General features: G+C 36.2%; 1 protein-coding gene across 1 annotated transcript; it reads right to left on the reverse strand.

The window, feature by feature from the left end:
- On the reverse strand, positions 208–1,525 carry LOC104711628 (chalcone--flavonone isomerase 1-like). Its single transcript, XM_010428327.2, has 3 exons — positions 1,127–1,525; positions 803–1,026; positions 208–560 (listed from the first exon to the last, which is right to left on the reverse strand). Exons 1-3 carry the CDS (start codon positions 1,407–1,409, stop codon positions 372–374), a joined length of 696 nt encoding a protein of 231 aa, XP_010426629.1. The 5' UTR covers positions 1,410–1,525; the 3' UTR covers positions 208–371.

A 12,698-nucleotide genomic window follows, 5' to 3' on the forward strand; every position in this document is an offset into this window, starting at 1 on the left:
CATTCCTACGGTTGTTACTATGGTGGTCCAAAAAAAAGCATGTCGGCCCAGTCTTACATATTTTTAGGTGATCACGGACATGCATGCGGATCTAAAGCTTAACTCAAAACNGTTTGTTTCTTTGATTTGAGCTTGAAACGTTGATGTTTATGACCAATTTCTCGCCCTTCTGAATTTTCTCTTATTCAATAGAATCAAACACCTCAATAATGTAACCGAAAAGTTAAAAACCAATGCCAAAACACCAAATACATTCAGAAGGAACATTATTCCATGATACTCTTGGATTATTCTTAAAAATAGTTGAAAACATTCGGAAGGAACTAAATAACATTAGGATTCGACATAGAAAAACATAAAACACCAAATACTCAAGAGAAATCTATATCATTCTCAGTGCTCTTCATCAGCTGAGCTAATCTCTCGGCAACAGTCAACCTAGCCCCTGGACAAGCACCGTTCTTTTCGATGAAAAGCTCAAGAACATCCTCCGCCAACATTTTGTTCTGGATCACAGCTTTCCCGGTTTCAGGAATGCTATCATCTTTAGAAAACGCAACCTGCAAAAAATTCACAACAAATCCATAATAAAATATTCCAAAGCTACACGTTATAACTACTATTATTTCAAACGCATTAGTGTTCTGTTCACATTTAAAATACTAACATTCACTAACGCAAGTGTTAATTAAACATGCAAACAGAGTATCTCATTGCAATTTGGCATTTAATTTGAACGTACAATAATGTAAAACGCCAAATCAAACTATAAATCAAGTCATTGTTATGGTAGCAAAGTTACCGTAAGAGAGCCGTTTGGGGAGAAAGCAAAAAGAATGGATGCACCGGGAAGGAAGTTTTCGTCCTTGAAGACCTCCAAGAACGTCTTCACAGCTTTGGCTTCACACTCCGTATAAATCTCTAGAAATTTCCATGTAGCCACACACTTCTTCATTACTTCCTCCGCGATTTTATGTCCAAATAACGGCTGTTTCATAGTCAACTTAATAAACTTCTCAAACGCACCTAAAGAGCAAATTGAAGGAAGTTAAACTAAGTTGGTCGATATAATAATCTAACTTGACGTGTAAATTAAGTAACTGGTGTTATATAAGGAATTAAGTACCTGTGACGATTTCACGGAAGAACGGGACAGATTCCATTAACTCCTCTGCGGTTTTGCCCTTCCACTTGAGGGAGAGTGATGGGACGGCGTTAGCATCTAGGTATACTCCTACGACGGTAAAAATTATGAATTCTCCTTCGACAACCGAACCTGCGCCACCGAGGAAGAGTGGATTGGAGGAGGCCGGTGACCTGACGGACGGTGCAAACGTGACGGAATCTACATGAAGCTCCGCGACGGTAGGGAGCGGAGACGGAGAGACGACAACGGAGGAGGAAGACATAGTTGAGTTACGATTACGAGTGTTGGACTTAACTCACTTATGAGATTTGTCTCTCTATTTATATTTGATTGGAAGATGTAGTGACAATTGGTGGTTTAAACCTCGGATCCCCTTATACCTAACAAAGACTCTTTGTTTACGATCTTTGTTTGGTTGCATCTTAGGTTTTTGGTTTGGTTGGATGTGTAAGCACGTGGACTTAACTAACTTTTGAGATTTGTCTCTCTTTTTATATTTGACTAGAAGATGTAGTGACAATTGGTGGTTTAAAACTCGGATCCTCTTATATACCAAACAAAGACTTTATGTTTAAATTAACCATACCAGCAGAGCAACGGTGTAAATAATAAAAAAAAAAAAAATTATTTTAATCATATCTTATTATATAAAGTTGGGTTTTGAAAATTAGCCATTAACAGGATTTTGACATATGTCAAGTTATTAATTTCAGATTTTGACAAATGTAAAAATTAATATTTAAAAGGAGAAATTTGATTACAACAAAAATATAAAATATTTTGTTTAAAAAAAAATTAATAATGTAAAAAGATAATTATCAAAAATTACATAAATTATTAAAAAATACAAAGTTTTTAAAAATAATTATAAAGAGATTATATATATATATATAACATAAAATTCAAAATTATAATATTATTTACTTATATTTAATTTTAAGTTATTAATTCTACAAAAAATAGAAAAAAAGTTTAAGGAAAATATACAGTTAATTATTAATTTTAAATTTTGTAAATACTCACTTCTATATAAACATAGATCGTCTCATATTTAAATAATTTATTCAAAAACACTGCTCTCAACTTTGTTTAATTGGGAAATGTTTTTTAATGGAAAAGTAAATTTTTCTTATTTTTAAACCAAAATTCTATCTTTGATATTTTTCTGATATAATTTTGCCGACCTATTGCGTGTGTCTTTGATTCGTGCGGATTCTTCAATGGAAGCTATCAGATGCAATGAAATGAAATCGAAGTATATAATGCCCGCTAATTTAATCGATGAGTAGACTCTAATGGAGGTTCCAAAAGTGATTCTACAGTTAGTAGCATTATAAGTTTGGAAGATAAGTCGGTGGTTAATGTTTCGGGTCTAAATTAAAAGTTTTCTCTTCTGAATAATGTTGATGATTCTGGTACTGAAACAAGAGTTGCTTGATCGAGTAATTGAGAAGCGGTTTCAAACTGGTTTCAAACCGGATTTATGTGGTTTTCTATCGGATTAGGTTCGTAAACCATTTAAACCAGGTATATGGAGAAATATATGAGAACTTTTGATTCGGGTATAAATAAGTTGAGAATTTATGATTCGAAAATATTTGATACGAGGTCATAACTTTAAATTGTTTTGGTCCAATTGGATACAAACCATGTATATAGAAAAATATATGAGAACTTTTGATTCGGGTAGAAATAAGTTAAGAATTTATGATTCGAGATAAATTTGAGACGAGGGTCATAGCTTTAAGTTGTTTTGGTACAATTGGATACTTCTAAGGAGTAAATAGGTCGTTGATCATTAACGTGATTATGACATATGTCATGTTTTGGGTTGTATTTAAAGTTTCTATTTTGTATATCTGAATTATCTAAGACTTATATATACTATCGTATAATTTTCAAATTTTTATTTTTATTATATTATATTAACTTTCTTTCAATTTCTCAACTTTTATTGGGTTAATCATAAAATCATTGTAATCGAGTAGATAATTTTCACCAGTTGTTTATCCAAAATATCTTTGGAGTAAAAAAAACTTCATGGTTAAAGAAATTATGTCACAAAACAATTTTAGTAATTATAAGAACTAAAATTATGCCAAAATGAAAGTAAAGCAACATAAAATTTCTTTAATTTGTTTAGAAGACATTTTATAGGTGGTGAATAGGAGCATACTTTAACAATAAAATAATTTTGGGTGTAAGAACATATTTTTAATGGTAAAACATAGATTAAAATTGTATTTGGAAACTTATTAGATGTTGCTTTGATGAATTTGTTGCATGAAAAATATTTTGTGAATAAGTTGTGAAACGTTTTTGAAATTTGACAATAATAATATCTATAATGATAAGTATTTGACAAAAGTTTTAGTGGAATATAATTTAGCTTTAGATTATTGTAATAACTGTTATAATATATTAAATATATATAAATATAAATAAGTTTATGAAGGTAAATACAAATATTCTCTAACTTAAATTATTTATATATTTACTTCAGGAAATAAATTTTCTTTATATATTTTTTTAAAAATTGTTTAAGATTTATGATTTTTTTTCTTCTACAATTTTTAAACCCGCACATCGTGCGGGCCCTTATCTAGTATATATATAATCATATATATATATGATATATGGCTATTTGTTAAGAGAAACGTTTCTTGAGGAAGCAATTCAAGTACCGATTCTCTACTCTTTTTCTTCTTTCTTATTATTATATATACTAGGTATGGAGCCCCGCGATATCGCGGAGGAACTCATTTTAGTGAAATATTTATTACAAAAATTAAATGTATTTATTAAACTATTAGTATTCATAAACTATTTAATAAAAATTTCAAAAACATACAAATTTTTTAAACATTCTTTATATCTTTATTGAAAAATATATTTTTTAAAATAATCTTACCTTCACATATGATTAAATAAATAAATATCAATGCTACACACATCAAATTAAACAAATTTTTACGATTAACTGCCAGGAGATAACATTGCAGTCATGTTATTTCGTTCGCTTTTATTCGTCTTAACCTTTCGTTCGTGTCTTTTCAATGTAACATTTTATCTATGTCTTTTCGTTGTAATTTTTCGTAAAGTATTTTTTAATTTCTGAAAAATGAATAAATGCAATCTACAGTCATGTCTTCACTTCTTAACCTTAGAGTCATATTTTTGTATATTTTATGAACCGTTACAACTTATTCTCTTGTTTTCAAATATGATATGTAAATGATTATATTTTTAACTTTTTTTAAAAATGATAAAATTATGAATACATTGTGTAAGACACTATAAAATTCTTTAATAATCATATAATTAATTACAAGTATTAAAAATATTAATTGAGCACAATTCTTAAAATGACATAATGATTTGTTTAAATTCATTTCTATTAATTAATTTAATTTTTTTTAGCATAACTCAAACATATTTCTATTTCCAAAATCAATTTTTACTTCATAAAAATGAATATAAATATTACTATTCAGTCAATCAGTAAGAAAATTACCAATCCTCTCAAATTTGAATATAACTAAACAGAAAATTATCACATATTTAATTTATTTGAATCAAAACTCAGTTATATATTCATATAAAAAAGAATACATTTATATTCATAAAGGCAGTATTGTAAATATCATTTTATAGATGAAACATATTTTTATATAAAACAAGCTATAGTCATTAAACATTTTGCCAATTATAATAAATTATATATACATGGTTAATCCAATATTGCATGTACTTATTACTAATTTTTCTCCGCGTAAGATGCTGGTAAATTATCCTGAGTCACACATAAATAAATAATATAATAAATATTAGAGGGAACAATAATAGTTATAACTTATAACAATAATATTTAGGCGTATGATGTAGCATCTCTATGTGCGCGTCTAAGGAAGATGGACGGCCAAGGACGGCCGGGTTCATTGCTCTTACACGCTCCTCTTTTTTTTGGCAGTCAGAATATAAAATCTTTTCAAACTTTTATAATATTTTATATTCAGTATCTTTTGTTGTTAAGATTTCAATGCTGACTAAACCTCTGGGCTCTTTTTCCTGTAAAGATCATTCTTTTAAAGGGAAATTTCTGCACTCATTTCAAATCATAGAGGTCGGGCTTTACTCGAACAAACTTCTCCCTCCCTTACGCCGATGATTTTGAGTGTATTATGACTAGAACTAAATATACAAATTCCCTTAACTTATATGAAGTTGTAGATAAGTCTTTGTCGTCAAGATAGTTTATTGGACAATCATCTCAACCGTCAATCTTTCTGTTAATCACCAATTTCCCATCTCCCAATAAACTGAATATTTCCAACTGTAGAAAATATAATAGAACGAACTGTGATATTTTATTTTTATTTTTACCTTGATATTTCATAATCATATATATTTTTAAAAAAATAGAAAAATAGAAATCCATATTGTTTTCTATAATACAATTACTTTTCTAATCAAAAAGCTTAGAGTAGACAATTATATATATATATATATATATATATATATACTTGTGACAAAATGTAACATCCGCGAACCAGATTTTGTGATTTTGGGAGGAGTGTCGATCGACACCCTAGTGGCATCGATCGACACCACTAATTTCTGGGTTCGACCGGTTTGATTTAATTCGCGATTTTTCGATTGGGATGGTTTGGTTAGTGGTTTAACCGGGTATTTAAAGGGGAAATCGACAAAATAAGGGTTTAGTCTTTTTCCTCTGTCGCCGTTTGTGTTTTTGAGAGAAAAAGGGAGGAAAGTGTGTTCTTGAGATTCCTAAGAGAGATTTAGTGAGATTGCTGGCTATTCTTGAGTTTTCTGTTGCTGGGAACGAAGGAGAAGCTTCCTAAGGAGTTGCTCTACTGTTCTTCGACCTTTTCCTTCTGTATTTTGAGGTGAGTGCTTGACCATGGTTGATCTAAGCATGAGATCTCTCTTGTTTTGGCTGTTTCCTTGTCTTTTGTGGTGTTTGCTTGCTTGGGTTCTTTGTTTTTCGTGATTCCCAGTGATTTCTGAGGCATTTGGGTGAGTTTAAGACGATTTCGGGGTGGATTGAATCGGAAGTTCGTCGTTCGGATTCGCGCAGATCGTGTCTGCAGAAGAAGCATTGATCGACACCTTGGGTGGAGCATCGGTCGACACTGTTTGTGGAGCATCCGTCGACACTCTCTTGTGGCATTGGTCGACACTGTTTGTGGAGCATCGGTCAACACTCTCTTGTAGCATCGGTCGATACCAGTCTCAACCGAGACTTGTTTTTCCTGGTTTGATGTATTGCTTGTGTTTGTTTGCTTGCTTAGACTTTGGGGCTCTCAAATACTTGTGTGTATAACCTAGTAGATGGGAGGACGGCCTCACTAAGTATTTATGATAATACTTACGCATCTCAATTGTTGTTTGTGGTGTGCAGGTATGTGACGTGGAATCATGGCGATGAGGAGGAGGATGAACTAGGGTCTCGTTTGTGTGTTGTTGGTCTTTGTTATATTGTTTAGGATGGAACCTTGGCTAGAGATATGATAGGTTGATCGATAGAATGCTTAGGATTGTTATTGTATGGTCGATAGTATAGGCTGCATAATTGTTTACATTGTATTTAATTGATAAAAAAAAAAGGCGGTCGAGTTGTTTCATTTTGGTATCAGAGCCTTTACGGTTCTAGGATGGTTAAATAGATGGTTAGAGCGGTTAGGAATATAATTGGGTGAATTATTTTCCTTTCGCTTGATGCATGATGTTGTGTGATAGAATTGATTATGAGTAGTTAGTAAATTTGTTTGCGGTATGGAGTCCTAGTATCATCCTCTTCGAGCCTTCAATGAGATTCCACGGTAAGATGTGTACTCTATGTGCGGTTTTTGAATTGTGTGCTTAGCCTTCTGTTCTGGATAGTGCAGATGGCTAGAGAGGGTGCTGTTGGTCGCGGTCGTGGTCGTGGTCGTGGGCGTGGTCGTGGTCGTGGTCGGGGACGAGGTCAGGTTCCTGAGGCCAGTGTGAGTGTAGCCCAGAGCATGGCCAGTGAGGAGGTGGCGGAGTCACAGGTTCATCCTAGTGTGTCTGGAGACCAGGCTGGTTTGGGTGACGGCAGGGCGGATGGGCCCGGTGTCGGTCACGGTGTTGCCCCGGGTGTGGGGGTTGCAGCGGGAGGTGCTCCAGGCAGGGAGGATGTCTTGATGGACTTGCTAGCTCAGGTTTTGCAGCGACTTCCAGCAGTTGTGCCGCCAGTGGTTGGTGGGCAGGATCCGGTAGTGCCGCCCGTGGGTGGTGGGCAGGGTCCAGCGGTGCAGCCTGTGGTGGGTTTGCAGGCAGGTGTGCAGCCGGGGGCCGAGGTAGTGGATGCTCAGTATGTGCGGATGATGGAGCAGCTGCGGCATGTGGGAGCAGGGTATTTCTCAGGAAGTACCGATCCGAGTGTAGCGGATGAGTGGAGAGAGCGGATGGAGGATATTTTCCTTTCGCTTAGGTGTCCCGACCGGTACAGGGTGGATCTGGCAGTGTTTTACTTGTCAGGAGATGCTCGTGTGTGGTGGAGGTCGGTGACAGCACGGAGGGTGCAGCGGGGTATGTCTTGGGGAGATTTTGTGGGGGAGTTTAACTCCAAGTATTTTCCTCAGGAGGCTCTTGATCGTATGGAGGCACGGTTCTTGGGTTTGACTCAGGGGGACCGTACAGTGCGGGAACTGGATGCAGAGTTCAGTCGGCTTGTGGGGTATGCAGGCCGGGCTTGGGAGCCAGAGTCGGCTCAGGTGCGGAGGTTCTTGCTGGCTTTGCGAGATGATTTGAGGACTCGGTGCAGAGTGAGGAGCTATGCCACGAGGGCGGAGCTGGTTGAGGTTGCAGCTGGGATAGAGGATGACTTGAGGTCACAGTTAGTGGTGGTCAGTCCAGCGGTTCGTTCAGAGGAGACATTGGAGCAGAGCATTCCAAACAAGGATAGGCAGTTGGAGCAAAGGCGTAAAAGGAAGCGGGAAGAGACGACAGTGGCGAACCAAGGTGGCCAGAGAGGTTATGGGAGCGGGAGCATGGATCACGTGTCGGCAAGCGGGGCCAGGGGAGGTGATTCGCAGGAGTACCGTCGAGTGTGTTATCATTGCGGGGAGGAAGGGCATATCAGGCCTTTCTGTCCTAAGAGGAGGCAGATGATGGAGGTTGCGGCGCAGCCGAAGGGAGGACCGGGTGTCCATTCCGGCGCTTAGTTTTAGCTTATGTATTCTTTCTTTCATTATGTATTTTCATTTGGAGTTGTAAACGATTATTGCATTTGAGGTTCTAATAAAAGTTGGAGTTCTTTGGTTTTGGGATTTGTGAAAAATCACTGGAAAGGAAATAGCACGGGAGTCTATAAATGGAAAGTTTCCATAAATAGAAGGTTGCTATAAATGGAAAGTTTTATAGGAGTTAGAGCTTTTCTATTTTTAAAAAGTGTATGGAAATACCTTGAGGGTAGGGTGTTGCAGGGTGACCGGGTAGTGGTTATGGTGGTGTTCGGGATATGAGTTTTCGTGAAGGCGCAATGCTAAAAGAGGAAAGTTTCTAAAAATAGAAGTTTCCAGAAATGGAAAGTGTTGAGGTAGATCTAGTCGGGAGATACTCGTTGACATCGGACTTATTTGCTCAGGATTGTGTGGGCCCAACTCATGTGATATCGATAGCTCGATAGACTTTGTGGCCAGAGAGTGGGAGTGGTATGTTTACTTCGGATGACGATCCGTGAGCGCGCTTTAGGGTGACGACCTTAGAGCGGGATTTTGAGACTCCCTGGATACCGTAGCTGTGAGCCGTGGCTCGGCAGTGAGCCGGTATGTCTCGAGGGTTGCGACCCGAGAGCGGGGGGAGTGGGCGTGTGAGACTCCCTGGATACCGTAGCTGTAGGCTGTGGCCTGGCAGTGAGCCGGTATGACTCGAAGGTTGCGACCTGAGAGCGGGGGGAGTGTGTGTGTGAGTGACTTCCTGGATGCCGTAGCTTAAGGCGGTTGGCCTGATAGCGAGCCGGCATGATTCGTTGGTTGCGACCACGGACGGGGGAAGCACTGAGTTGTGAGCAAATAGTGTCTTTGATGTGAGTATATTGACTAGAGGGAGACCTCGTGGTTCAGTCGGAGGTGTGCGGGCTGTTGCGACAGTTGCACGGGAAACCTTGGCTGACGGTGTTCAGTCTGGTCGGAGGACGTGCAGACCGTGTTGACGGTGGCACGAAGGTCCTTGACAGATGGACAGTGTTGCGGGATTCGAGGACGAATCCTTATTGGTGGGGGAGAATTGTAACATCCGCGAACCAGATTTTGTGATTTTGGGAGGAGTGTCGATCGACACCCTAGTGGCATCGATCGACACCACTAATTTCTGGGTTCGACCGGTTTGATTTAATTCGCGATTTTTCGATTGGGATGGTTTGGTTAGTGGTTTAACCGGGTATTTAAAGGGGAAATCGACAAAATAAGGGTTTAGTCTTTTTCCTCTGTCGCCGTTTGTGTTTTTGAGAGAAAAAGGGAGGAAAGTGTGTTCTTGAGATTCCTAAGAGAGATTTAATGAGATTGCTGGCTATTCTTGAGTTTTCTGTTGCTGGGAACGAAGGAGAAGCTTCCTAAGGAGTTGCTCTACTGTTCTTCGACCTTTTCCTTCTGTATTTTGAGGTGAGTGCTTGACTATGGTTGATCTAAGCATGAGATCTCTCTTGTTTTGGCTGTTTCCTTGTCTTTTGTGGTGTTTGCTTGCTTGAGTTCTTTGTTTTTCGTGATTCCCAGTGATTTCTAAGGCATTTAGGTGAGTTTAAGATGATTTCGGGGTGGATTGAATCGGAAGTTCGTCGTTCGGATTCGCGCAGATCGTGTCTGTAGAAGAAGCATCGATCGACACCTTGGGTGGAGCATCGGTCGACACTGTTTGTGGAGCATCGGTCGACACTCTCTTGTAGCATCGGTCGATACCAGTCTCAACCGAGACTTGTTTTTCCTGGCTTGATGTATTGCTTGTGTTTGTTTGCTTGCTTAGACTTTGGGGCTCTCAAATGCTTGTGTGTATAACCTAGTAGATGGGAGGACGGCCTCACTAAGTATTTATGATAATACTTACGCATCTCAATTGTTGTTTGTGGTGTGCAGGTATGTGACGTGGAATCATGGCGATGAGGAGGAGGATGAACTAGGGTCTCGTTTGTGTGTTGTTGGTCTTTGTTATATTGTTTAGGATGGAACCTTGGCTAGAGATATGATAGGTTGATCGATAGAATGCTTAGGATTGTTATTGTATGGCTGGTATGTTTCCGCTGTGTGTACTGGTTGTTATTGGTTTAATTTAGTAGTATAGGCTGCATAATTGTTTACATTGTATTTAATTGATAAAAAAAAAAGGGGGTCGGGTTGTTTCACAAAACAAATAAACAAACATATACGAGCCAATATGCTCTCATTTTCTGAAAACCCAACTTGAACCACATTCTTTAGATTCATACCAATAGAATGATAACCCTCAATGAATAGATGGTTGTATACCTAGAGAATGAATATAATTAAATATTACAACGATTAACAACATATATCAAACTGTAATAAATTTCTCACAGTGATGAGACGTCATTTCTAACCAATCTCTTTTAACTAATACAAATATAAAGAATATTTGAATACATTGATGAGAAGTTATTTATATATAGAATTCCAAAGATGTGAACATTTGAATAAACACAACTGTTTTTAAAAGACACAACTGTTTGTAAAAGACACGACTCTATATTCAATAGACACAACTATTTAGAGAGACGCAGCTGTAAAAATTTTCTGTCAAAAATATAAAATAAAGAAAATTTGAATACAATGATGAGAAGTCACTTATATATAAATTTATAAAGATGTGAACATTTGAATAGACACAACTGTTTGTAAGAGACACAACTCTACATTTAACAGACGCAACTTTTTAGAGAAATGCAACCGTTGAAATTTTCTATCAAAAAATATATATTTTACGAAAAGGTACTACGAAAAATCGTAACTGTTGTTGGTATTTTTTCAGATTGTTATTATTATATTTGAATACGATGATGAGAAGTTATTTATATATAGATTTCTATAGATGCGAACATTTGAATAGACACAAACACAACTCTAAATTCTAGAGATGCAACTTTTTAGAGATACCCAACTGTAAATTTTTTTTGTCAAAAATATAAAATAATGAAAATTTGAATACAATGATGAGAAGTCACTTATATATAAATTTATAAAGATGTGACCATTTGAATAGATACAACTGTTTGTAAGATATACAACTCTACATTTAACATATGCAACTTTTTAGAGAGACGCAACCTTTGAAATTTTCTGTAAAAAATATAAAATAAAGAAAATTTGAATATAGTGATGATAAGTCATTTATATATAAATTTATAAAGATGTCAACATTTGAATAGACACAATTCCTGTTTGTAAGAGACACAACTCTACATTTAACAGACAACTCTACATTTAACAGACACAATTTTTTAAAGAGATGTAACCATTAGAATTTTCTGTCAAAAAAAAAATAAATAACATCTAATATTTCACAACGATGGTAGAAAATAAAGCAAGAGTCAGATTTCAATATATTATTATATGACAAAGCAAAAAGAAATTCTAATGGTAAAAGTACAAGCCAATGATATATAGACCACCGTATAATATTTTATACCAATAGATGAGTACTATGCACTATGCAGCCATGAGTATAACTATCTCATCAAACAATATGCGATAGAGCATATAATTAAACGAACAATAAAATACAGATCTCGCCGATGAAACTAAAAGTTGATACTCTCATCAAGCGATTTTAAAATAAAAATTGAACAAGTCCGACAAACTATAACATGAGCTGAATGATAATAAAATCATGAGTTACTTATCTTTTTGAATAAGACATATGCTTCAAAGGATCGAATATCATAAACGGATATGGAGACTTGGGAGACGAGCCGCATCACAATACATACACGACATCGGCTTGGGGTTTTTTTTTTTCTTAAGACAGCTAGGATTAGAGACTCATGATAATAATGTGTTATAACAAGAAATTTAGGGAATTATTCTCTTGTTCTTATTGATCTCTACTATAGGATAGAACATATATATATAGTGTTACAACATTAGGGTTTTAGGTTGTATACCAAATCTATTAATGGGTCAGTAATGGGAATCCACATAATATAATATATTCATAACATATATATATTATTTTTATCATCTTCCTTTTTCCTTAATTTTCTTTGTGTTATTTTCCTTTTCGTGTTTATTTATTATTTTTTTTTTTTTTGGTCAATTCCTAGCTATTATATAAAGAGTTTTTGGAAGTTCCTCCTCGTCGAGAGAAGACGTTCTCGTTCACGGTTTACGGAAGAAACCTTTTCTTCTCACCCAAGAAACTTGGCAAATTAACCTAAGAGAGAGACGATCGATCGAACTGGTTCGTAATTAGTTTTAGAGATCACTCAGGTCTCAATGGCACTAACATCCCCTTCTTGTCCACCTCGTGTGCATGTGGGTATCGGTAGACACACGACACT

Source organism: Camelina sativa, chromosome 9, assembly GCF_000633955.1.
Source record: "Camelina sativa cultivar DH55 chromosome 9, Cs, whole genome shotgun sequence".
Lineage (NCBI taxonomy): Eukaryota > Viridiplantae > Streptophyta > Magnoliopsida > Brassicales > Brassicaceae > Camelina > Camelina sativa.

Excerpts from the sequence above, each read along its gene's own strand:
- LOC104711628 (XM_010428327.2), bottom strand. The coding sequence starts at position 1,409 with ATGTCTTCCTCCTCCGTTGTCGTCTCTCCGTCTCCGCTCCCTACCGTC. Across the intron at positions 1,027-1,126 it reads CTTCCGTGAAATCGTCACAG|GTGCGTTTGAGAAGTTTATT; the intron begins GTACTTAATTCC and ends TTTGCTCTTTAG. Across the intron at positions 561-802 it reads CCCCAAACGGCTCTCTTACG|GTTGCGTTTTCTAAAGATGA; the intron begins GTAACTTTGCTA and ends AATTTTTTGCAG.